General features: G+C 37.0%; 3 protein-coding genes across 8 annotated transcripts in view; 2 read left to right on the top strand and 1 right to left on the bottom strand.

Annotated features, from left to right (window-relative positions):
- Positions 1–1,072: 1,072 nt before the first annotated feature.
- Positions 1,073–8,117, top strand: CCNG1 (cyclin G1). Of its 2 annotated transcripts, XM_060092570.1 has the most exons (8): positions 1,073–1,291; positions 2,369–2,632; positions 4,493–4,746; positions 5,330–5,408; positions 5,489–5,587; positions 5,812–5,936; positions 5,986–6,006; positions 6,845–8,117. In XM_060092570.1, the coding sequence occupies exons 2-8, from the start codon at positions 2,369–2,371 to the stop codon at positions 6,909–6,911; spliced, it is 909 nt and encodes a 302-aa protein (XP_059948553.1). In that variant the 5' UTR covers positions 1,073–1,291; the 3' UTR covers positions 6,912–8,117. The 2 variants fall into 2 exon arrangements, with proteins under 2 accessions (XP_059948553.1, XP_059948552.1); XM_060092569.1 differs by having other exon boundaries at positions 5,812–6,006.
- Positions 8,118–9,159: 1,042 nt separating this feature from the next.
- On the bottom strand, positions 9,160–18,061 carry NUDCD2 (NudC domain containing 2). Its single transcript, XM_060094973.1, has 4 exons — positions 17,827–18,061; positions 15,240–15,288; positions 14,878–15,029; positions 9,160–12,659 (listed from the first exon to the last, which is right to left on the bottom strand). Exons 1-4 carry the CDS (start codon positions 18,013–18,015, stop codon positions 12,576–12,578), a joined length of 474 nt encoding a protein of 157 aa, XP_059950956.1. The 5' UTR covers positions 18,016–18,061; the 3' UTR covers positions 9,160–12,575.
- A 543-nt stretch (positions 18,062–18,604) lies between these two features.
- The window catches only part of HMMR (hyaluronan mediated motility receptor), a 45,805-nt gene continuing 38,244 nt past the window's right edge, over positions 18,605–26,165 (top strand). For 3 of the 5 annotated variants that reach the window (XM_060094970.1, XM_060094968.1, XM_060094971.1), the window contains exons 1-4: positions 18,605–18,728; positions 21,953–22,051; positions 22,502–22,584; positions 24,495–24,542. In XM_060094970.1, the coding sequence (XP_059950953.1) occupies positions 18,683–18,728; positions 21,953–22,051; positions 22,502–22,584; positions 24,495–24,542 (276 nt within the window). In that variant the 5' untranslated portion in view covers positions 18,605–18,682. The remainder of the gene's footprint in view (positions 18,729–21,952; positions 22,052–22,501; positions 22,585–24,494; positions 24,543–26,165) is intronic. The other 2 variants (XM_060094969.1, XM_060094972.1) reach the window with 1 other exon arrangement.

The raw sequence follows: 26,165 nt of genomic DNA, 5'->3' as shown, positions 1-26,165 counted from the left end.
CTGCAAATCTTTCAGATTTTAATTTTTTCAAAGCCCAGGTAGCCACTAACCAGGAAGAGACCATGAGAACAGAGACATCAAAGTACAGTCCACCAGAACTGATAACCAATTCCTTGTTCACCAATCCTCAGGCCCTTTTAATGTAGACCCTTCCCATTTGTGACAATAGGGAAAGAAAGAGGGAAGGAGTGAGTCCAGGAAGGCTTCAAGCTAACTATTTTTCCAGTTACCAGGCAAAGGTTCACAATCAGAGATTAAGTTCACGGACAGCAAGTAAAAAGACTAATGTTGCTTCACACACGTATCTGTGAACTCAGATTCATAAGCACTACAATTATTTCTGTCTACTTATTCCTCTTGAGTCAACCACACCTTTTATTTTAAGCCGATGAAGAACTACCAACTTTTCTATTTCTAATTTGTTCAAAAATCAAATTCAGGAAATTGGTAGGAGACCAAGAATGTACGTAGCCCAACTCCACCCTTTGAAAATTATACAAAAAAGCAAAACAAGGCAAGGAACAAGTGATTTCCAAAGCTCACACGGAGAAACTTCTGGAAATTTAGTAAACCACACCATAGAAAATCCACCACCTCTCCAACTGCAGTGAAAACTCAGGCCTTTTTGTGTGTGTGTGTGTGGAATCAGACACTGTATTTTTAGAGAGAGCAGAAGCACTCTACTAAACCGCACGGTACGAAAACTCCCAGTACATTCTGGAACGATATTCTGGCCAATCCGCCCGCCAGCAGAGGCCTTACCGGGCCTGGGTTGGTGTGCGCAGCGTTCAGCTCCCCCTCCTCTTCATTGAAGACACTTGGGGAAATCCTCCAATGAGAGACAACTAGAGGCAGGGGGCGTGGTCTCAAGGGGCGGAGAATTCGACTCCGGGCTAGTGAAAAGCGTGTGCTGATTGGCCGGACTTCTTCCCCCTACGGGCCAGCCCTCTTTGGACAGCAGGAGCCATCCATCATAAGACTTACACCAATCAGCGGCGAAAATGCTTCCCATGTGCCCCTCCCACCGCAGCGAGAAAACCCCGCCCTCCATTATATTACTCAGGAGGCCAGGCGCGGCCCCTTCGGCTCCGAGCAGACCCCGAGGAGGGCAGTGTCGTCTCGGCGGCGCTGCAGAGACCTCCACCCAAGACGGCTCCCCCTCCCCGGGCCTCTCCCGTCTTGCCCGCGAGCCCTCTCGCCTCGTAGGCCTCTCGGTTCTAATATCTTGGGGTGAGGTGAGAGCAGGCCCGGGGAGGGTGATTACCGCTGAGGAGCTGCAGTCGCGATCAAGGTGAGCTTGGATTTCGGGGTTGACCTCGGAGTGCGGGTAGGGAGCAGGGTTGGGGGGCGCGGGGTGAGGGGTAGGTCTCGAGCCCTTTTCCTCGGTTAACTCTCCCCGACCAACAAGTTCAGGCTAGTACGAGCATGGAGGGGCGGGGCCAGATGCGACCTCCTCAGATGTCTTAGTGTCTTATGGGCCCGGTCCCAGCCCAGGGGCCAAAGAGTTGGACCCTTGAAGTTTGCGGTTCTCCATCTGCCCACCTTTCCGTCGCGCAACCCTAAGGATTCTTTCTGCCTCCCTGTCTTTCGGTTGTTGCGAGGAGGGACCGTCCGTGTGTCCAGGGCTTAGCCCGTGCCCGGAGCAGGCATATAGTAGATGTTCAGTATTGTCTTAAATTAATGAAACTCCCAGATTCCTCTTGCAGGCTGGATTAACCTCCCGCCCTGACTGCGTGCGCCCTTAACTCCCTTTAAGCTTCCTTTCCTAACATCAATAAAAGTTAACAGTTACTGAGCAGTGAGTGCCAAGCACTATGCTAAACTCTTTAGTTGAATCATCTTGGTTAATCTTCACAGCCATTCAAAGAGGCAGATATTGCCTCATTTTACAGACTAGAAGTAAGCTCATTAATTTTGCCCAGTGTTTATTAGGCACCTACTGTATGTGCTAAGTACCTGTGTACCTAGATGATCTCATTCATTCCACACAAGTGTCTATGAAATAGGTAATAATCTTATACCCACTTTACAGATTAGGAATTGAGGACTAAGAAAAATTTACTAACTTGAACAGTTCACATTGTTAATAAATGGCAGGATACATGCTACCATCTAATTTCAAAGTTTGGGCATGAAGATTTGCATTTTTTTTCTTTAAAAAGGCATGGCTACTGCCCTCTAGGAACTCAACAATTTAGGATGTGACCAACTGGTTGCGGAGGGGGAGAATAACAGATGGCATTTTTCAGTGACTTAGATTCACTAATAGCATTGAGGGAGGGGAGACTTGTGTTATAATGCACCTGGCACAACACAAGGCAGGAAGGGCTGTTCTTTCATTCCTTTCTGGGCTTTGTTCTATATATAGATGATAGAGGTACTGACAACAACTGACTCTCAGAAACTGCTACACCAGCTGAATGCCCTGTTGGAACAGGAGTTGAGATGTCAGCCAAAGGTCTGCGGCTTGAGACTAATTGAATCTGCACACGATAATGGCCTTAGAATGACTGCAAGACTGAGGGACTTTGAAGTAAAAGATCTCCTTAGTCTAACTCAGTTCTTTGGCTTTGACACGGAGACATTTTCTCTAGCTGTGAATTTACTGGACAGATTCCTGTCTAAAATGAAGGTACGTCTAAAGCTACATTACCCTGAATATTTCGTGGTTTTGTTCAATGTGTTTTGGAGGTGGTATTGCTAGCTTTGGGCTGGTATTCATAACTTGACCTTTTTTGTTTTCAGCAAGTAGCCAAAACATTATGGTAATTCTGTGTACTACAGCACTGATGAAACCCTTCCTTTTAATTAAGAGTGATGCATCATTTATTCAACTTACCTTCTGACATTGAAAAATAGTCTAATATCAAATAATTAATTGCAGAGTCTCCCAGTAGGAGAGTTGGCTGTTGTTTTTAAAAGTCTTTTTTGATAGGTTGGGTGTTTTCATTTATTTGCTGTTGTTTCTAACTTTTAAGAAATGTGTTAGAGGCAGAATGCTAGATTGTGGGTTAAGAATTAGACTGTAGGGCCTCCCTGGTGGCGCAGTGGTTGAGAGTCCGCCTGCCGATGCAGGGGATACGGGTTCGTGCCCCGGTCTGGGAGGATCCCACATGCCGCGGAGCGGCTGGGCCCGTGAGCCATGGCCGCTGGGCCTGCGCATCCGGAGCCTGTGCTCCGCAACGGGAGAGGCCACAGCAGTGAGAGGCCCGCATACCGCAAAAATAAAAAAATAAAAATAAAAAAAAGAATTAGACTGTATTTCTTTTTTTTTTTCCTTTTTGTTGATGCTGTCAACCATCTGGTCATAGAGTATATTTCTTGATCTCTATTCATATAGAATAAAGTTCTAATTGTTTTAGCCTTAAATTTACCCAAGTCGTGCTTATGCTTGTCATTTCCAGCCTAAGTTTGCATATAATAGAGAGAGAGTATCTTCTGAAGGAGCATTTATATATAGTTGTTTCCCTGTATTGGATAAGCAGGACATCTGTGTAGCTTTCAGAGCTTAATTGTTAAAAATACATCTGACTTCTCTGTGTGCCAGTGGTCATTGGTAGATAATGAAGTAACGTGACAGTTAAAATGCAGCTCATCTTTTAGTCCTCAGTACCTAACAGAATGCATCATATGGGAGGAACACAATGTGTATTGAATGGTTCAAGAAACTTTTTCAATAGCCTAATTAAACAACTCTTCAGACACCATGTGCAGGCACTAACTTTGACTATAAATGTTACATAGATGGATGACATACATATATCCCTTAAGTGTATTATAATCTTAGTGGCAGTAATGTTTGCACTGATAACTATTATATAGTACAAGGAATAATAAGAAAAATGATTACATTATACCTCAAAAGAGGCATAAATGTATTGCTGAAGGGGTTCTAAGAAGAGGAGAGCACAAATACTGGTAAAGGCTTCATAAAGTTTCCATTGAGTGGAACTTAAAGTGGACAGAATTTTGACTGTGACAAATTTTGTAGACATTCAGAAAATGATGAATAAATTTAAAATATTGGTAGTGAATAGAGCTTTACAGGCAGAGTAAACAGTATGTGCTATAGTATTTTAAAACATTTTACATGTGTTACTACAAAGAAAACAGCCTGGAAAAACACAACATTCTGGAAAGAAATTTTGTGCGTAAGCTGTAAGGTATTTCAGTCCTCATATAAGCCTTTGACCTAGTAGCTTATTGCTTATCATTCTGCACTGATTTAAACAAACCAAAAGAAGTAAGAATTGTTATGTGCTGAAGCCACACATTACACTGAAACTTAGTCTGTTTACTCAAAAATTGGTTCCAAGTGGGTACATATGGTTAAGAGGCTACAGTTGAGGTATCAGTGGATCTTGTTAAGTCCTTCACAGCTGAGAAATATACCTCAAAGACACATTTTCGAAGTGATAGGTTGAGTTCTAGATTATCCTTTATGTTTTTTTAACTGAAATAAGGTAAAGACATGGACTTACTGTCTTTTTAGGTACAGCCCAAGCACCTTGGGTGTGTTGGACTGAGCTGCTTCTATTTGGCTGTAAAATCAATAGAAGAGGAAAGGAATGTCCCATTGGCAACTGACTTGATCCGAATAAGCCAGTATAGGTTCACGGTTTCAGACTTGATGAGAATGGAAAAGATTGTGTTGGAGAAGGTGTGTTGGAAAGTCAAAGCTACTACTGCCTTTCAGTTTCTACAACTCTATTATTCACTCCTTCAAGAGAACTTGCCATATGAAAGGTATGTGATCTTTGTTTTTAACAAAGCAGATTTGGAAATGAGAATGATGTTGTCCGGATGTTACATAAAATCAATATCCTGGGAGAATTCCAATCAAAATAAGTAAAATGACAGCTAAGCTCCTTGAGTTTCACTTCACTCTCCAGAAGAAGTGAGAAGACTTTCAGTCAAAAGTAGCTTCTTGAAGTCTGTGAATTCTTAAGATGGACATTTCAACTTTTTTTTTTAATTATGTTTTCCATTTATAGACTAGTTAACTTATAGAACCTAGTAGGTAAGCATCTAACACAGATGTATGGAGGAAAAAGGAACTTCAGATTCAAAAATAGATTTATTAAAATGAAAAGAAAGCTTGGGAGTTGTAGCATGATACTTTTTTTTTTGGCCCAAATCAGTTAAAATTCATATATGGTATCCTTAAGAAGTTAATGTTTCTGAAGGAAGGGAAATTCTTTACTTCAAATAATTCACTTTCTATAAGTGTGCATAAACTTCACTTTAAAATTGACTTATTTTTCTAAAAATTTCTTTTGACTTGATGTAAAATTATCTATATAAAATTAATTTCATTTTCTTTTGAAAGGAGGAATAGCCTTAATTTTGAAAGACTAGAAGCTCAACTTAAGGCATGCTACTGCAGGATCATATTTTCTAAAGCAAAGGTAAATATTTTATAAAGATTAAACCTATTTATATACCTACTTTTATATTCAATATTTACTTTAAAATTTATCTCTTTTAGCCATCTGTGTTGGCATTGTCTATCATTGCCTTGGAGATCCAGGCACAGAGGTGTATAGAGTTAACAGAAGGAGTAGAATGTCTTCAGAAACATTCCAAGGTATGTCCAGGTCATAGCCTAAATCCTGTTGACAGCTGTAAAAGAAACTAAACCACTTGTTCCTAAAGTACAATGAGATGTCCTGTGTTTATTTGAAACATAAGTAGCTTATCCTCACATTTTTTGGACGAGGAAACACACGTTAATAAGATTGCAATTATTACTATAATTAAATACTGTAGGAATTTTATTTTAAGGAATATATTTTTTTAATTTATGCACAGATCAATGGCAGAGATTTGACTTTCTGGCAAGAGCTCGTATCCAAGTGTTTAACTGAATATTCATCAAACAAGTGTTCCAAACCAAATGTTCAGAAGTTGAAATGGATTGTTTCTGGGCGTACTGCACGGCAACTGAAGCATAGTTACTACAGGATAACCCACCTTCCAACAATTCCTGAAATGGTTCCTTAATTGGTAAATTTGGTTCATAGTTTTTCTCCATGTAGAGAGACTTTTCTGATGCTATAATTTTCTTCTGCAATTCAAGAATTTAAATCTGCATTATTTTCAAAAAAAATGGAGTTGGACTAGCAGAGGGGAAAATGACTTCACTGATCTAGTCAGCTAGTATTTGAGGGCATTTACTACATTCAAGGTACAACACCCTAAGAGTAAGGAATTTTCTTAACCTTTGATATATATGTTAGCCATTTCATTAAATTTTCAGCTTAAAAAGCAGCATCCTTAAGAACCTGAACTTTAAAAGTAGCACTAAAACTATTTTTTTTTCAATTTCACATCATTTTGCTATATGTAGACTTAGGCTTGGCTCATTTAAAGTTACACAAGCCTGAGTAAGGGAGCAGGACCAAAAGTTTGAACCATACATTGAACTAATTTGAGACTGTTAGCTTATTAGCAAAATCAGTATGAACTTGGGTATTGTACTTAAAAAGTAAGTTGTGACAGGTGGTCTCTACATTGAGTGTCTAGAAACTGCCGGGATGTCTCAACTGAATAGTTTTATCATAATACATCTCAACTATATGTGTATCATTGCTCTAGTAGTTGAGCACTGGAGAGTATTTACATGCATAAGAAGATGTAAAGCCTCCTCACAAATATATGATACACATTCTTGCCATCTAAGTTTAATTCATGTTGGTGATTTCTTCCTACTCAAAACTAAATATTAACATAGAACACATCTATGTAAGACGTGATTATGAATCTTAGATATTTTAACAGGTAGTAAGTAATATTTGTGTTTGGCAGACTTCTGATAACTTGATTTTTTTTGTTTATTAAATAGGATTCTTACAGCAACAAAAAACTCTTCTGAAGCCTTTCTCCACAATCCTGAGCTGTGGATTCCATAATGTTATAACGGATTTAAGCTGTGAAGCCTCAAAACATCACAAGTAGATTAACATTGGTGTTCTCAGATTTGGGAAAACTGCCTAATTAACATTACCCTATGGTGGAATTACTCACATTTGAATTCACCTGTGAAGCATACAAATCAAAGCTAACAGCATAAATGTGAAATGCTAATGACAAGCCTGGGAAGGTAAACTGTGAATCTTCATTTCTAACATTGATCCAACTTTCTGTATTGGGTCAATATATTGTATTTAGGTGGTGTTAAAAATGGTAACCTACTTAATTTAAATTTAAACTTTAAATTTAAATATGAGGTTTACATCAAAACCACCACTTCACAAATGCACTTTTAAGGCATAATAAGGGTCAGTATTCTACGCAGTGAAAATGGTTTCTTGGCACCCATAATGCAAGTAATATATAATCCAGAGATGTGGACTTTATTGCTACATGGGAATCACATTTAAATTTGAGGGCATTTTATATAAAGCAAAACTACAGACCTATTAATTTCAGCATATTAAGTTATCTTTAATATTTTTCTAGAAAACAGGTGATGTTTATATCCATGATTTAAAAAGTTTTATACAAAATTTACTGCCTCAGTCTAGTCCCATCAAGAAAATTAGAAAATTAGTTTTTATTGTAGTAGTAACTCAAATTAACGCCACTCTGAAAACTTTCTGATTTAACACTCCAGAAGTTTTTACTAAGCACTGTTTTCATGAAACTGTCATTGCTTCTAATTTAGAATTTTACTTAAAGGGAGAGAATATACTTTCATTAATTGCCCCTACTGTGCCAAAAGAAAGTACTAAGAAAGGTAAGTAGGTAACTTCATAATTATAAGGTTGCTGAGGTAGTGTTCAGGATTTCATGAACCTAAGGAGATCTACTGTGTTAAAGTGTTATAAACAGTTAGTATAATGTGTAGCCTGAATCCATCCAGGATGGCTCTACCCAAATTTGACATCATGTTATGGGGAGATATGCATTGGAAAATAAACCAAAGAACCACAGTGTATCTTATACTTTTGTAAACCATGTTTTATGGATAACTTTCCAGTTTTCCCAAAAGACTGATAAATTTCAATATTTTGAATACATCAGTGTTAATTTTGAGTTGGCAGAGGTAACCTAACCAACTACTGTTATGTTTTGGTACTAAGGGATATACCTTTCAATAAAGTTACTGAAATGCATTCCTTTGCTGGGTGGTTATCTATTTGTTTCTCTTCTAACTTAATTAACTATTTTGGCACTGTGATAATAGAACAATAAAAAGCTGTCTTCACTCACTGTATTTAAATTTAGCACAAAAGTAAGATGCATGGCAGGAGAAACAAAATATCTTATGAGATTTTGGCTATTACCTAATTGACACTTTCCTTTCTAATGGTTTTTTAAAGATAGACACAGGATGATGACAATTAAATATGCTTAATATGCATTCAAAAGTCGGTGTTTCTACACTGTTGGTCGCTTTTATTATTTAGATTCATCACTACTATGGCTATCCATAATACAAATTCACCCTCAGATTCAGCCCACCTGAAGTTCTGTGCAACCCTATTATCTAATTAAACAGTATTCCAGCAGGTGATTGTTAATCTGCTTAGATCACTTGTTAATTATTATTATTGGAACTGAAACAATATATGACTTTGAACTGTTGACGTTTAAACTAACAAAATATAAAGTAGACACTGTACAGAATTACTGGTGAAAGAAAAACTTTTATAAAAGAAGGTTCCTGGGCTTCCCTGGTGGCACAGTGGTTGAGAGTCCGCCTGCCGATGCAAGGGACACGGGTTCGTGCCCCGGTCCGGGAGGATTCCCACATGCCGCGGAACGGCTGGGCCCATGAGCCATGGCCGCTGAGCCTGCTTGTCTGGAGCCTGTGCTCCGCAACGGGAGAGGCCACAACAATGAGAGGCCTGCATACCACAAAAAAAAAAACCCAAAAAACAACCCACAATGTGATACAATTCCATATTCACTAGGATAGCTAGGATCAAAAAGTCACATAACACATGTTAGCAAAGATGTGGAGAAACTGGAACTCTCATATACTGCTGGTGGGAATGTAAAATGGTGTAGCCACTTTGCAAAACAATCTAGCAGTTCCTCAAATGATTAAACAGTTTCCATAAAACTTGAATTCCACTCCTAGGTAAGAAATGAAAATACAGATGCACACAAAAATTTGTACTTGAATGTTTATAGCAGAATTATTCACAGTAGCCAAAAGGTGGAAACTTCCCAGATGTCCATCAACTGGCAAGTGGATAAATATGTGGTAGTCATAAATGGAGTATTATTTAGCCAGCCAGAAAGAATGAAGCACTGACACATACTAGAACATGGATGAACTTCTAAAACATTATGCTAAGTCAAAGAAACCAGAAACAAAAGACCACACTATGATTCCAGGTACATGAAATATCCAGAACAGAGAAATCTACTCAATGGAAAGTAAATTATTGGTTGCTTCAGGGGGTTGGGTGTGGGTGGCTGGGTGGGGTGATAGTTAAAAAGTAGGAATTTGGTGGGGGTTTTTTTCTGAGGTGATGAAAATTAAAGTTGACGATGGTGATGGTTGAACTTAATGTGACTATCCTAAAAACCACTGAATTATACACTTTAAATGAGTAAAATATATGGTATGTGAATTATCTCAAAGCTATGTTTTTAAAAAGATTATATATGATTCTATTTAAATGAAGATCTTGAAAAATAAATACTGAGGCAGAGACTAAATCAGTGGACTCCAGGGTTTGAGGCTAGGAGTAGGGTGTGACTATAAAGAGAAAGCATGAAGGAGTTTTTGGGCTGACTGAACCGGTCAATTTCCTGATTTTGGAGGTGTTTACACATATCTTTACATAAGTTAAAATTCACAAAACTACAAACAAAAAAAGTTGATTTTACTGTATGTTTATTCAAAATATTAAAAAATTTTAATGTCACATAGATAAGCCAATTAAAAGAAAAAAGCCTCTTCTCCAACAACTCATTCCTAAAGTTATTGGGTAAAATGAACATCATAGGTATCTTGCCGAAGGGTGTGGTTGGGCCGCAGTGGCCCAGAGTGGGGCATTAGGATCCAAGTAGGTGAGGCGGGTTATCTCTGCTTGGCATAGGGTTTTGGAGCCTGAGCAGAGTAAGAAAGGTATTCGCATGGGAAGATGACCTAGAATAGTGAACCAAATATATTAAGGATAATAGGGATCAAGTGTCTCACTGTCGAAAGGAGCTTTATACAAAGGGAGAGAGCAAAAATGAACCCCATGGGATCAGAAATGAAAGTAAGTGTGAACTCATGGTTTTCAACATATACATAAATATATAGATGTAAATATATGCATAATAAACACACACCAACAGCAACTACTCACTAACACATAGAACCTGGCTTCTAAACACCATTCTTCACTAGAGAACCAGGGCTCCTGGGAAAAATGGCTGATTCCTGTGCTAGGGTAGGGAAAGCAATAATAAGTCTGGTATATCTTATGCCAGAGAATAAGAAATTGCTTAAATAATGATGGGGACATGTCAAAAGGGCATAGAAGCCACCTACAGTGACCTTCCACTGGCCAAATCCAGAAAAGATTTTGAGGATCAAAGTAATGGGAATAATAGATTTTAACCCAATGAATAAAGTGGAAATCATGAGTATATATAGATAAATTTAAAGTTTGATGAGAAACAAGGTGGTACTTTGAAACTACATCACACAAAATACTTAACCATAAACATGAAAAGAATAGCTTTATAGTGGAGAGACTGACAGACACCACTTAATCAGTGATCTAAGTACAGTCGTCCCTCAGTATCCACAGGGTATTGGTTCCAGCATCCCCCTCGGACACCAAAATCCAGATGCTCAATAATATGACGTAGTATTTGCATATAACTTACCCACATCCATCCCACAATACTTTAAATCATCTCTAGATTACTTATAATACCTAATACAATGTAAATGCTATGTAAATAGTTGTAAACAACATAAATGCCATGTAACTAGTTGCCTGTTGCAAGGCAAATTAAAGTTTTGCATTTTTGGAAGTTTCTGGATTTTTTTTTTTTTACTATTTTCTATCCTTGGTTGGTTGAATCTGAGAATTTGAAACCCACACATATGGCAGGCCAACAGTAAACACTATCAGAAAAAGGACAAATTGAAATTAATAACTTAGGATACAGAAAGAACACAGCATCACTCCTGCAACAGTCCTGTCAAAAGATTCATAACCTGATTCTAATCATGAAGAAATATCAAACAAAATTCACAATGACAGAGGTGTACAAAACTAGCCTGTAATCTTCAAAATAGCCAAGGCTGTAAAAGTCAAGGTTAAAATGAAGACTTGTTCCAGTTTGAAGCAGACTAAAGACCCTGATATTAAAGGCAAGGCATGGGGAATTCCCTAGCGGTCCAGTGGTTAGGACCTAGCACATTTTCACTGACGGCGGCCCAAGTTCAATCCCTGGTCAGGGAACTAAGGTCCCACAAGCCATGTGGCACAGCAAAAAAAAATAAAATAAAGGCAAGGCATGATTCTGACTGGACCCTTTTGCTAGAAAGAACGTTATTGGGACAATAAGTAAACTTGAATGGAATGAAGGTCCAAGGATTAGGTGGTCATAATGTGTTAATGCTACTTTCCTGATTTTAATGATTGTGTTGTAGCTATGTAGCAGCATGTCCTTCAAAGGAAATACACACTAAGGTACTCAGAGGTGATGGGGAATCAAGTTATCAACTTACACACACACCTGAAGAGTCAGGAAGAAAACAATTCTGGGTACTTGTAACTTTTCAATACATTTAAGACTTTTTAAAATATTTAAAATTAGAAAGGACATAAAAAGGATGAAGTAAAACTTCAAGATAATTCTTACCTATATGTCTGGATCACTGGAGATCAAAATGATGTCACTGACTTATAACCATTGACTATAATTTGTTTTTGTCACTAACAAAGGATTCACCCAATAACCATATTCACTTCACCAATTCTCTTTTGCACTAATCTGTTCTTATTGATAGGTTTTTAATTATTTTTCAATTTCTTGATTTAAAGGCATCTCTCAAGAAATAATATACTAATTCAGAAATTTTCAGTAACTCTTAAAATTAACTTAGAATATATCTGTGGATTGTTTTGTCCTTTCTGAAAAATTTTTCCAGTAATACAATTTCCTTGTATGAACTGGTACACTTAGACAAAGGGGTACACAATTCCTATTTAGAAAAGTTTATTGAACATTATTCCTGCATCACACTTATTGAAAGAAAAACTTAATTTTCCCTGATGGCACCCTGTCATTTCACATGGTCTATACCCTACAGACTTTTGTATTAAAAATACAGGTTAAATATGAAATTAGTAAAATGCAGCATATAAAACTTCATGCTGAGCAAAAACAAGTCCAAAAAAAAGTTACCGTATATCAACAGAATAGTTCGTACAGTATTTAAGATGTTTCCTATGTAACTCATATTTGAATGCAATTTTTAGAACCATATTTAAATATATTTTGCAATCTGTTAACTGCAGACATTCACATTTTTCTTCCACCACATAATCTGTTCCTTTCATTAAGTTGGCAACATCTGCTAGGATCCACAAAATGCAGCAAGATGGCAGTTATTTCTCAAGATTTGAGAAATCTGGTCCACCTTTAGTGTAGTTTCCTGAGATTTCTGCTCCACTGAAGTCAAAACCAGGATTCTGAAAAACATGGAAAAAAAAACATTATAAAACTTATAAGGAAAAATATAAGTAACCCAAAAGGAAAATGGTAAAAAGATATAAACCAGCAATTGACAAAAAAGGAAATCTAAATGGACAATAAACATGTGAAAAGATATCAAACCTCACTGTAATCACCAAAGTGGAACCTAAAACTATGAGGTACTTTTTAAACTTTCATATTTACAAATATTTAGAAGATCAATATGCATATTACAATATTGACAAGTGTGTGGGCAAACATATACTTTACCATCAGTGTATAAACAGATTTTTAATAACTAGCATTTTTTGAGAGCTTATTACATGCCAGGCAGGGTTCTAAGAGCTATATATATTTTAAAAGACTCAGTCCTCATGACAAGCGTATGGAGTAAGTAAGTACTACCTCAGGCGTCAGTATTTTTAGAGGCATTTCATTTATTCAACAAACATCTATTGAGTTCCTACTGTTTAGAAGACACCATGAGAGGCATGTGGAATTTAAGAATGAAAAAAATAGACAAAGATCCATGTTCTGGTGGAGATTACATTCTAACAGGAGGAGACAAAAAATAAACCCTAAATTACCTAGAGCAGGGGTCAGCAAGCTTTTCTGTAAAGAGCCAGGTAGTAAACACTTTAGGTTTTGAAGGTCATGTAGTCTCTGTCATAACTACTTAATTCTGCTGTGGCTATATGAAAGACAATACACAAACAAATAAGCATAGCTGTGTTCCAGTAAAACTTTCCTTCAAAAACAGGCAGTGGGCTGGATTTGACCAGTGGCCATAGTTTGCCAACCCCATGATCCAGTGTGTTAGAAGTTCCTAAGTGCTATAGTATAGGAAAAAAAAAAAAAAGAAGAAAAGTAGGGCAAGTAAGGAAAATGAGGAGATTAGAGTATTTAAATAGAATGATCAAAGTATGCTTCATTGAGAAATGACTTGAAAACAGTAAAGAAATTAGCTAAGCTTTGGGAGAAGACCATTGCAGTCAAAAGGCCAGGCATGTTTAATGAACAGCAAAAAGGCCAGCATGGCTAGAGCAGAATGAATGAGGGGGGCAGCAGTAGGAGAGGAGAGTCAGAGACACCATGGAGGACCAGATCAAGGACCAGGGCCTTGTAAAAGACTTTGTCTTCTACTTGAGTGAAAGAGTTCTGAGAAGTGATATAATCTGAGATGCATTTTAAAAGGACTGCTCTAACTGCTATTTTCAGAAGCCGGTAGCTTGGCAAGGGTAGAGGTAAAGAGAACAATTAAAAGGTCATTAGAGTAACCCAGGAAAGACGTTAGAGGTGGTCCAGGTGAGAGTGGTAGTAGAGTTGGTGGCGATGAGTGGTCAAATCCTGAATATATCTAGAAGGCCATGCCAGTAAGGTTTCCTGACAATTGGATAGGGTGTGAGACAGAGAGGAATGGAGGATGATTCCCCAGATTTTTTTGATCTGAACAACCAGTTTCCATCACGTGAGATGAGAAGGCCATAGGTAGGACAAATGTGGGAGGGAAATTAGGGAGTTCACATTGGACATGTTGAGTTTGACATGTCTATTAGACAGAAAAGTGAAGATGTTAAATAGGCAGCTGGATATGCAAGTCCAACATTCAGGAGAAAAGTCCAGGCCAGAGACATACGTTTGGGAATCACCATCATATAGATGGAAATTATCCATCAAAACTTTAACAGTGGTTTGATCCAGTAATAATTCTCCCATATATCTATCTTAAAGGAGAATTTGAATATTTTCAGAGATGAAAGTACAAACTGTTTGAAATAGACACAAACAGAAAAATCTAAATCTCATCAAAGAGGAAACAGCTAAATAATAACGATACACTCAAACTAGGGAACACTCTAAAGCAGTTAAAAGTAATGAATTTTATCTGTATGTACTAGTAGGGAAAGAGACCAAAGACATTTTTTTTTTTTTTTTGGCTGCACTGGGTCTTAGTTGCAGCACTCGGCATCTTTGTTGCGGCATGTTTAGTTGCGGCACGCAGGCTCTTAGTTGTAGCATGAGGACGTCTTAGTTGAGGCGTGCAAATCCATATATAGAAAGGCCAGTCATTTTTCTAACCATTTAACTTAAAAAATTTCTTTGAAGAATTTTAGTAATTTTTTAAAACCACATTTGAGTTTTAATTTCAAATAATAATTATTCTATGAGTTTAATATGTTTAACTATACATATTCATACATTCATCTGACTTACTTCTTTCTGGAATCTCTCTAATGTAAGTTTTCTCTGCATTTGGTCTTGCACCCAAGGATCAGCTGCATATCCAGATTCTAGAAGAGAAGTCCAACAATTTGCCGCATCTCTCTTTGTCTTTGTAAGAACAATACGGACCATTTTTCTATCCTCTAAACAAACAAACAAAAATCACAAAGAAATCAGAGTTAATCATTAATTTGTATTTTCAAAAATCATTAGGGAATCTTGACATACAATTGTTTTCAATACATTACTATATCTTCCAAAGCTGCAAATCTACAGCAGGGAGAAACATACTAATTTCCAAGACAAAATTAATTTTTAAAAAGATTCTAAGAAATATAATAGATTACCCTTACCCAGAGTCCACGTTCCCTCATCAGCTATTGTAGAATCAAAGAGTTTGCCCTGAAAAATAAACATATGAGTACTAAAAATAAAGAAATTCCATTAATTTTCATAAAGTTTTCATGATTTAAGACTTACCTTACTTCCCATCTAATCCACATATAATTACTTAATTTGTTTAGAGTAGGGAGATCAAATTTTATACCATTTCAACACACTGATAGGTGCTCAACCCTAAGTTCCCTCCTAGCAAGTGAAACAGAACCTAGTTTACACTACAGAATATATACTACAACAAAGAACACAGGGCTCTCTACAGAAAGATCACGGCTCCTTAATTTTTAGAAGATGAAGAAATAGTACTGATCACTGATTGGCCAAATGTGAAGTTAATATCTGAAATGCTTTAACTTTACCAACTATAATAAACTACAAGAAGAGCTCTCCTGTGGATATTAAGAAGAAATGATGTCTTTTAAAATAAACTTTTAAAAAACTAAAAACAGAACTACCATACAACCCAGCAGTCCCACTACTGGGCATATACCCGGAGAAAACTGTAATTCAAAAAGAGTCATGTACCACAGTGTTCACTGCAACTCTATTTACAATAGCCAGGACATGGAAGCAACCTAAGTGCCCATCGACGAATGGATAAAGAAGATGTGGCACATATATACAATGGAATATTACTCAGCCATAAAAAGAAACAAAATTGAGTTACTTGTAGTGAAATGGATGGATCTAGAGTCTGTCACACAGAGTGAAGTAAGGCAGAAAGAGAAAAACAAATACTGTATGCTAACACATATATATGGAATCTTTAAAAAAAATGGTTCTGAGGAACCTAGGGGCAGGACAGGAATAAAGACACAGACATAGAGAATGGACTTGAGGACACGGGGAGGGGGAAGGGTAAGCTGGGACGAAGTGAGAGAGTGGCATGGACATAGATACACTACCAAATGTAAAATAGCTAGCTAGTGGGAAGCAGCCGCACAGCACAGGGAGATCAGCGCAGTGCTTTGTGACCACCTAGAGAGGTGGGATAAGGAAGGTGGGATGGAGCCACAAGAGGGAGGAGATATGGGGATATACGTATATGTGTAGTTGATTCACTTTGTTATAAAGCAGAAGCTAACACACCATTGTAAAGCAATTATACTCCAATAAAGATGTTAAGAAAAATAAAATAAATAAATAAATAAAACTGGTTCAATCTCTTTGTAGGGCAATTTAGCATTAAAAAAATTTTAAAGCACATACTGTACATCTGAGGTCAGATGAGTTGTCACTGATTTTTCAGAAACTCATTTTAAGAAAGAAGCAAAATGTAAGTTTAAAAGAGAATGCATCTGCTAAAATCCATTTTGATTTGTTGTAGGAAATGAAATTAAAACGTCACATTAAAAAAAGAAAACACATTCTTTTCATGTCAATACCAGTGGAAAAAATCCTACTTGTCTAAAATCCTAGAGTTAGAGTTATTGCTAAATTCTCTAAGCTACTGCAAATTAACTAAATTTACTAAAGTAAATTTGAAGTGTAATATTAAATCACCGTTCAGTAAACCGCACAAAATTGCACAGCTATTCAGAAAGGTCATCAAGATCCAAGCTGACATAAATCAACGTCTTTCACATGGATCTTCCTTTTCTCTGAGGCACTCAAAACGCTTTCATATAAAATAATAATAACTAACACGTAGTGTGAGCTTATTACATACCAGTCACTACTTACTCCAAGCTCTTCGCTCACCATGCTATGCTCAAAACAATCCTGAGAAAGGTACTATAATTACCCCACTTTGTGGATGAAGGCTTAAACAATGAATAATCTCTTGCCCAAGGTTACAAAACTGGAAAAATGACAAAGCCAGGTATCTTACCAAGTAGTATCCCTTGACCATTACACAACACTGCCATCAAATATCTTGGGCATCTAATCTGAGAAAGAAATCTAACCTCAACTTAACTGAATTTAACTATACATTTTAACAAGGAAAAAATGGGTACCAGATCCAAAGGGTACTGATGAGAATAAAAGGGATATTTATTTTCTTCACAACTTCTTGACACTGCTTAACCACTCCACAAACGAGCAGAATTTTTCTAATTTCAGATGAGAAAATAAATCACCTGACATCACCTTCGAATCCTCATCCTGACATCTTTATCCTTTATTTTCATCTTTATTTTCCTATATCTGCCTAAATATTTATTAGTTTAATTATGACTCCCTACAAGAGCATAACCTCTCTTGAGTGCGGGAACATTATCTGGCTCGTTCACCGCTGTCCTACTAGCACCGAGATCAGTGCCTAGAAGAAAGTATAGGTACCATAAGTATTTGTTCCTTCAACGATCTAGTTAAGCAGTTCTCGGCTGAAGACCCGCAGAGGAACAAAAGAAACAGCTTCATTTGGCTTAGAAACTAAGCCAGGAAAAGTGGCGTACTCAAATTCCCACCTCAACTCAGGACTGGCCCTGAGGGTGGGGCCTCCGCAGACCAGTCTTTCCAAGGAAACTATCAACTCTAGCACTCAGAGATTTGAGGGGGCCGGGAAGAAACTGAGCACAAGCCCCAGCCTGCCGCTACCTTGAGTATCTCGCGGCCCCCCACGGCCAGCGCCACATGCCGGCTCTGCAGGCCGCACTGAATATCCTGGGCGCGAGTGCCTGGCGGCACCTGAACTTCAATGAACACCTCCTCCAAGGTCTGGTACCACTGGCCCCACGGTGTTGCGCACGGAACCACCCCACTGCGCTCCTCAAACGGGGCTGACATACTCCAGTCGCCTCCCGGCCCCGGTGGCACCGAGCGAACTGAGCGCACTCACGGAATCTCCGCGTTCGAGCCACGCCCCGGCTTCTCCGCTCGGGTCACTGCACATGCGCAGGAATGTAACCTGAAGTCTCCGCTCGTGTTCGTTTTTCCCTTTCAGGGGCCATTTAGGACGCTGGCAGGACCCAGGTTTAACGAACTGAAATCCGGAAAAGTTTACATCCAAGGAACGATGGGGGAGAGCTGGAACCAGTAAAGTCAGAATTCATTACATTGCCACCAATATGACGTCAAAAGCGACTGAAAATTCTTTGATGTGGACTGCGCTTGCGCAAATGCTGTTGGTGCGTCATTAAAATTGAGTAACGCCAGTAGGGGTTGGGCCCGTGGGGAGGGGGAGGGGCGAGAGGCGACAGTAATAGTCTCCTACTGGATGGTAACCTAAACAGGTCACCTAATTGGACGCTGCTAGAACCGAGTACGCATGCTCTATGGATGTTCCCGTCCTGGATTGGTGTGCCCAAGACTTTGGCTTTCCGATTGGTTAAAGTTGGGTGGGTGGGGAATAAGCGGGGAGTTTTGAATTTGAAGCGAATAGGGCCTAGCAAGCCGCGGGAAGTTGCCGAGGAGCACCCTAGAAACCTTCGGTTTTGTGCATCTGGTCGTCAGCATGTCCTTTTCTAAGGCGCCCCTGAAACGATTCAATGACCCTTCTGGTGCGTACGGGGAAAGGATCTGGGGGACAGAAGATGCTCTCACGCCCCTTGCCCCTCTTGGTTCCCTTCATCAGAGGCAAATAGAAGGCGGTTTTTAGGGCTGGGATGGGGCTCACTTAATTGATTAATTTTCCTGAAACACATGCTAAGGCTTTACTACATGCCAAGCACTATTCAGAATGATAAGGTTACAACAGCGAGCGAAGCAAAATCCCTGCTCCATGAAGCTTACATTCAATTGGAGAATGCAGCCAATAAACAGTGCTGTGGAGAAACTAAAGCAGAGGGAAGGGAATAGGAATTAGGAAGCATTGATAGATTTGTTGGTCAAGTCCGAAGGCCTCACTGTTAAAAAAAAAAATATATATATATATATATATATTTTTTACTATTGCTTTTGATTTGAACTTGTGGATTTCTTTTGGATATCCCATTCAGGCGTAAAAGAAGGAAGATTAGTAAAGGCAGTTTATGGGTGTAAAATTATGGCAGTAGCACTTAGTGAAAACACTATAGATGAAGTAATGGGAGCTAATTTTGACAGTACCCCAGGCACCACACTAAGTCTTTACATAGATTATTCTATTTTAATTCCCCCAAATCCCTATTATTCATTATTTTATTGATAAAGAGATGGAGACTATTTGCTAAATGTTACACAATCCAAACTGTCAGAACTGGGGCTTGAAACCAGGCCTCCACGAACCCATCCTGTGCTCCTAACCACTGCGGTGCAAAAGCACAATAACCATGAAGCCTTCCATGTGGTTGGTAAGGCATTCATCATTTAGTGGCTACTAACTGTATGCAGGGACTATGCTAAGGTCTTCCCTACTAGATCTGGTTTATACTTGCCAACAGCCAGGTGAGGCAGGTACTGATATTGTCCTCGTTTTACTGCTGAGGACACTAAGGGGTTTTGTAACTACTGAGCAGCCTGTGACAGAGCTTAATATCAAAGCTCATGATTTTTCCTTTATAATGTACACTTTTAACAGTCACTCATTACACCTCAATCTCTATTAGCTAAAATGCAAATGGAAAAGACCTCTGCTCACAAAGGAAGGTCAAGGGAGCAAATGGATCAGCACAAGCATATTTTTTAATTAGAAGACTCAAGAACCATATAATTTTCCAGACATTCAAAGAACCTACTCTAAGTTCTGTCAGCAGTGTGTCTTTTAGGAGATTTGTTTGTTTGCTTGCTTTATAATAGATTAAACTGCTTTTGCCAGTTACACAAAATTTCAGGCTCACAGTTTCAAAAGTAATAAGTTACCATTTATTTGATGGTGTGTGTGTGTGTGTGTGTGTGTATGTGTGTGTGGCACTGTAGTGATTTCTCGTATTACTCCAGAAATCCTAACAACCAAAGTATGAGGTAGATACTGTTTTTTTATTCCTGTTTCGTGAATGAAGAATCAGTCTCAAATAGAAATAACTTTCCAGGGGTCTTAAAGCTAGACTGGAAAAGGAGAGAGTATAATGTTCTTATTCATCATCTTCTCCCTATGACTGCAAAGAACCTGGCATATAGTATTATCTATTGATTGGCAGGCAAAGCTGGGTTTGAACATCGATCTAGCTGATTACTATACAAAACTCTATTCCCAATCCCACATCCCAAGTAACTTTCTGTTTTCTTTGCTACACTGCCAAACTCAACCCTGAGCTAAATACCGAGGAAAGGGACATGATTGAGGTTGTCCCTAACTTCAAGCCTTTTTGTCTAAGATGGGAGATGGATAAGTATGTTATTATAACCCATTACAAAACTGCAAGAAATTCTGTATAGTAACAATATGCGTAGGCTGCTGTGGAATGGAGGTTTCTGGCTTGATTTGGGGATTTGGAGAAAACGAAGAGGCGACCTCCAGGCTGAGATCTAAAGTAAGTAAGAGCCGGATCTCAAGTCAGCTTTGCATAAGCACTCTGAAATGCCTTCGATTTGGGACTCCAGTTACATGAGGTTATACAGTATAAATTGCTGGAACATAGAAATATAGTCTAGTGTAGTAGTTTGTACTTTGCATAACATGGCTTTATAAATTTTCTGGTGTATTGATATTAGACAGAGATGGATCGTCACTTTATTCCAAGCTAAATCTTGAGGGCTAGACAATTTTAGTTGCTTCATTTCTAAAATCTGCTGATAGTTACCTCAGTGAATCTCTCTTGAGTAGAGTTGATTCCAAATATTTTATTTCTTATATTCAATCCTTAATAACAAAGCTGTATTGCTTGTTCTGACACAATTTTCACCCCAGAACTGTCTTTGTTGTTTTGCTTGGTTGTCTGTGTTCCTTTGACCCAATTGAAGTAAAGGTCATTTGGGAAGATAATGATATTATTCTTCACAGAGAAGCCTAGTATCAAATGGGTGCTATTTTTACATTTGAAAATAAAGGAAGCAATTTTTAAAAATTTTATTGGAGTATAGTTGATTTACAGTGTTGTGTTAGTTTCAGGTGTACAGCATAGTGATTCAGTTATACATACACATATATTCATTCTTTTTTAGATTCTTTTCCCATATAGGTTATTACAGAATATTGAGCAGAGTTCCATGTGGTATACAGTAGGTCTTGTTGGTTATCTATTTTTATATAGATATGTATGTGTGTATATGTTAATCCCAAGCTCCTAATTTATCCCTCCTCCCCATGTTTCCCTTTTGGTAACCAGAACTTTGTTTTTGAAATCTGCGAGTCTGTTTTGTAAATAAGTTCACTTATATCATTTTTTTAAATTAGAAAAAGAAACAATTTATTAATAGTATTTTTACATTTATATTACTCACTTTACTCTGACTTTTTTTTAACTGAAGTATAACTGATTTAAAATATTGTGTTAGTTTCAGGTGTACAGCAAAGTGATTCAATTATATTTTTTTCAGATTATTTTCTATTATAGGTTATTATAAGACATTGAATATAATTCCCTGTGCTACACAGGAGATCCTTGTTGCTTATCTGTTTTATGTGTAGTAGTTTGTATGTGTTAATCCCATACACTTAATTTGTCCCTCCCCACTTGCTCCCCTTTGGGATACATAAGTTTTTGTTTCCCATGTCTGTGAGTCTGTGTCTGCTTTGCATATAGATTCATTTGTATTAATTTTTAGATTCCACATATAAATATCATATAATATTTGTAAGACATGTTTTTAACTTAAGATCATAAGTCACATTAGATGAGATTTTAATATTTTATGTTTCCTCTAGGATGTGCACCATCTCCAGGTGCTTATGATGTTAAAACTTCAGAAGTATTAAAAGGACCAGTATCCTTTCAGAAGTCACAAAGGTTTAAAAAACAAAAAGGTAATTGATCCCAAAATAAAATAATGGTTATATGATCTGGTAAATTTTGAAGTTAAGAAAACAGTATTTAAATTTAAAGATGCTGTAGTATTTCTAAAAATGTGAAGCTACACCTATATTTAATTTTTCTTAATTGATAGATTTACAAAAGGGTCAACTTCAGAATAACACTTTCATCATTACACTGTTGTATAACCAGGAAAATTAAGCAAGATGCCATAGATATGTAGTTTTCCTTTCTGGTTACTTTAACTCTCTGTTGGAGAATATTAGAAAGAATATTAGGAAAATCAGGAAAAAGATGTGTAAAAAATATTGTGCAACTAATTATTTGAAAATGTACAATCAAGAAAAATAACTTTATATTGCTATAAGAAATTTGGGAATTGTGTTTTGTCTGTGGTTCAAATATGTAAGCACAAACCATGACCTGTACAACTTGTTTTATAGCAGAATCTCAACAAAATCTTAATGTTGACAAAGATACTACCTTGCCTGCTTCAGCAAGAAGAGTTAAGACTTCGGGATTAAAGGTAAGGAGCTCTTATATTCTAGCTGGTTTATAAACTGTAATATGAAAATATTTCTGAAAGGTACTGTATTTGACTAGAATGGGTTAAGTGTATAAATTAAGGTTATTGGTAAATGTGTAAATTAGTAAAACATTATCATTGGAACTCTAGCAAGCTTTACATACCTGCCTGTGTCATTACTAAATATATTGTGTTTAAATGTGCCCTTAGTTCAGAATTACAAAATGGTATCCACTTCTCAGTCATTTCTATAGCTGGGTAAATTTTATAATACTTAGTAAGCCTTTAAAAATTATGCAATGCTTTGATTTGTTAGTTACCATAATTTGAGTTGTTCTGGTTTTGTTTTATTTGTTTTGGCGGAAGAGTAAGTATTGGTGAAGAAAAAGGAAAAAAACATTCTAATGCCTAAAAGAGGTTTGCTACTCAGAAACTGCCAAGGAGTGGTAGGAGATTAAATTCTTAATAACTTTATGTTATAGCTTGTGCAAGAGCCTACTATTACGGTTTCCATTAGTTCATAAAGCAAGTTGTACTTCCTTAAGGAGTTGCACAAGTTGGTATTTTAATGTGAAAAGATTCAGTGTTGGGAGATCAAAGCTATAAGTTAAGCTTATTCTTGTTCATTAATTTGGCGATTACCTAAGTCTCTTGTTCTATAAAAAAAGAGCTGTTGTCCAATATGGAAGTGATCAGCCACATGTGGCTACTGAGCACTTGAAAGTGAAGAATTGAATTTTTAGTATTATTTAATTTTAATTAATGGGTAGTTAAAAACTGATACTCGATTCTGTTGTTACAAAACTTAAATGTTTTTGGAATAACTTGGGTATGTGAATCTACTTTTTCACCTGTATATTTTGTGAATTCTAAATATAGATAGATATTTCTAATGAAAATTTAGCATCTGAATTGAGATGTGCTGTAAGTGTAAAATATACAGCAAATTTTGAAGACCTAGTACCAAAACTATAAAATATCTTGTTAATAATTTTATACTAATGACATGTTGAAATAATATTTTTGATATCTTGGGTAAAGTAAAATGTATTATTAAAAATTTTACCTTTTAAATATGGCTACTAGAAAATTTGAAAATATGTACATAGCTTGCATTATATTTTTATGGGCAGCACTGATACAGATACCCTTTTCTTGGAAATTGATGTAAATTTCTTGACTCGAATTTCTTGGAGAAACAGTTCCAAAATTTAAAACTAAATTACAAACAAGTTTGTGTAAAACTCCTATGTAATAGGCCTTCCTTGATAGAAAATGCTATCAGGTGTGATATTAATAAACATGAGACTGGTGGCCCTCCCCCAACTTAGAAATATATGAAACACATTTTGTTCAAGGTGTTTGTGACTTTTCTTCCATCTTTAGATGGAAAAGATAGATATTCTGTTTTGGGCCATTATCTCAGAAAGGCTACTGGATATAAAAAGATATGTAAAAATACATCTTATTGAGAATAAAGGCAATGAGTAGATTAGAATCAGTTTGTATTATTTCAGTTTTTCTTTATGTTTTTGCACTTGAAGTCTTTTTTCATATTTGGGATCTAAGTTTAAGTTGATTTATCTTTTTAAGAGTCTTTTGTTTCTGAGATAGCATACTTAAGTATTTTAAATGTATTGCTGTTTAACATTAGAAAAGAGGACCTGTTCTCTTCAGTGGACTTGTTAGCAAAAGCCTCATCTATTGGGGTAAAAATGTTCAGGCCTAAAATATTTTAAGATTTGAAGAACCTTTTCCTTCATTTGCTAGGTAAACCATCTACAAAGTATTTTATAGAGTCAGTGAAATGTTTGGAACCCTCAATCTTTTCTGATAACTAAAAATCAAATTTGGCTATTGTATTTGTGGTACTTAAATTTGATTGTCTTTGTTCTTTGATTTTCAAATAGAAAGAATCTCAAAAGAATGAAAAAGATTTGAAGACGTTGGAAAAAGAGGTAAGCAGTACTTTCAACTTACTGAAAAGTAAGTGCAATATAATGGAAAAAGAGTTACACATAGTTAAGAGACAAGGATTCTGTTGCTACTTGAGGAGTCATATAGGGAGGCATATGTACCATCCAGGCCAGTACCTACAGGGTAACCAGTCCTTGGCTTGGATATCATATTTTAGAGCTTGGTTGTCAATGTGGTATGCAATTTGTTAGCATACCAAGGGACATATTCAAGATAATCTACTTCATGAAAAACTGATAACTAAAACTCAATATGTTAGTTTATTACAACTATACGTGTATCAAATATTAACCTTTACTCATAGCATACACTCTTCCTATATAGTTATCTGTGTGTTAAGACAGTAACTAGCTAGAAAACTTGATGAGCATGAAATCCTAGCAGGTTATTTGAATTGTGATGGAGTTGTGCTAACTTACTGCATCTCTGCACTAGAGGTATATGCCTTCCTCAAGGATAAAGTGACCTACTGCCTGTACTATCCAATATAGTAGCCATTCACCGCATGTCTCTATTTAAATAAAATTAAGAATTCAGTTCTTCAGTTCCACTAGTCACATTTCACCTGCTCATTAGGCACTTGTGGTAAGTGGCTACCATACTGCACAGTGCATTTCCATCGTAGCAGAAATCTCTATTGAGCAAAGCTGACCTAAAAAACCTGCCTACTTCCCTAAGCAGGGTGAGGCTGATCACTGCCAGCTTTGCTTTTCTGGCAGTCTTTTTTCTGTGTTTCCATTACTGAGCAACTCTTTCTAGTAGACATATTCTTTTTTTTTTTTTAAGAATTTTCTATTTATTTATTTATTTATTTATATTTTTGGCCACACCACACAGCATGTGGGATCTTAGTTCCCCGACCAGGAATCAAACCTGTGCCCACTGCATTGGAAGCGTGGAGTCTTAACCACTGGACCACCAGGGAAGTCCCCTAGACATATTCTTTTGATGGACGTATTAAAATTTACTATTGATTACAGTTAAATGTTGGCTTAAGATCAAGAATATGTCAAAATAACTTTGCAAATCTCTGCCCTTGTTGCTCTGATCCTTTTTGTATTTATTTTAGTAATACTGGCTATCATTTTATTGAGGATACATGCCTATGATGTAGGAGTTAATACTTAGATATGTAACAACTGAGTGTCTCCGAGTCTCTATGAGATAGCTGGTGAGTGAGTGGCAGTGCCAGGATTAGAACTGGTAATTTGTGTCAGTTACTTAATCTTTTAGAATAGAAATTTTTGACAAATACAGCTCTATTTTATTTAAGCCCCACAGTATTTGTTGTTTGTTTGATTAATTTGAATTAATTATCAATATTTAAAGTAAAATATCATGCAAAACAAATTCAGATTTCTGACTTCTCTTGCAAACTTAGAAGATCTGATAGCACGGTTTCTGCATCCGTTGCCTTCTTTAGACCCCACATTTGCTCAGTCAGTCCTTGCCTGGCTCTCTTATTTATATTATCTGCTTGGTCATGTAGGCATTTGAGTTTACAGTCCTTTTTTGGAGCTTAAGTTTCTTTAACTGAAAAAAGTGTGATGTAGATAATCTCAGCGTCCTTTTTTCTTTTTCTTTTTTTTTTTTTTTTTGCGGTA

This window comes from Mesoplodon densirostris, chromosome 3 (assembly GCF_025265405.1).
Source record: "Mesoplodon densirostris isolate mMesDen1 chromosome 3, mMesDen1 primary haplotype, whole genome shotgun sequence".
Taxonomy (NCBI): domain Eukaryota; kingdom Metazoa; phylum Chordata; class Mammalia; order Artiodactyla; family Ziphiidae; genus Mesoplodon; species Mesoplodon densirostris.
This window is presented reverse-complemented; position numbering and strand designations above follow the sequence as displayed.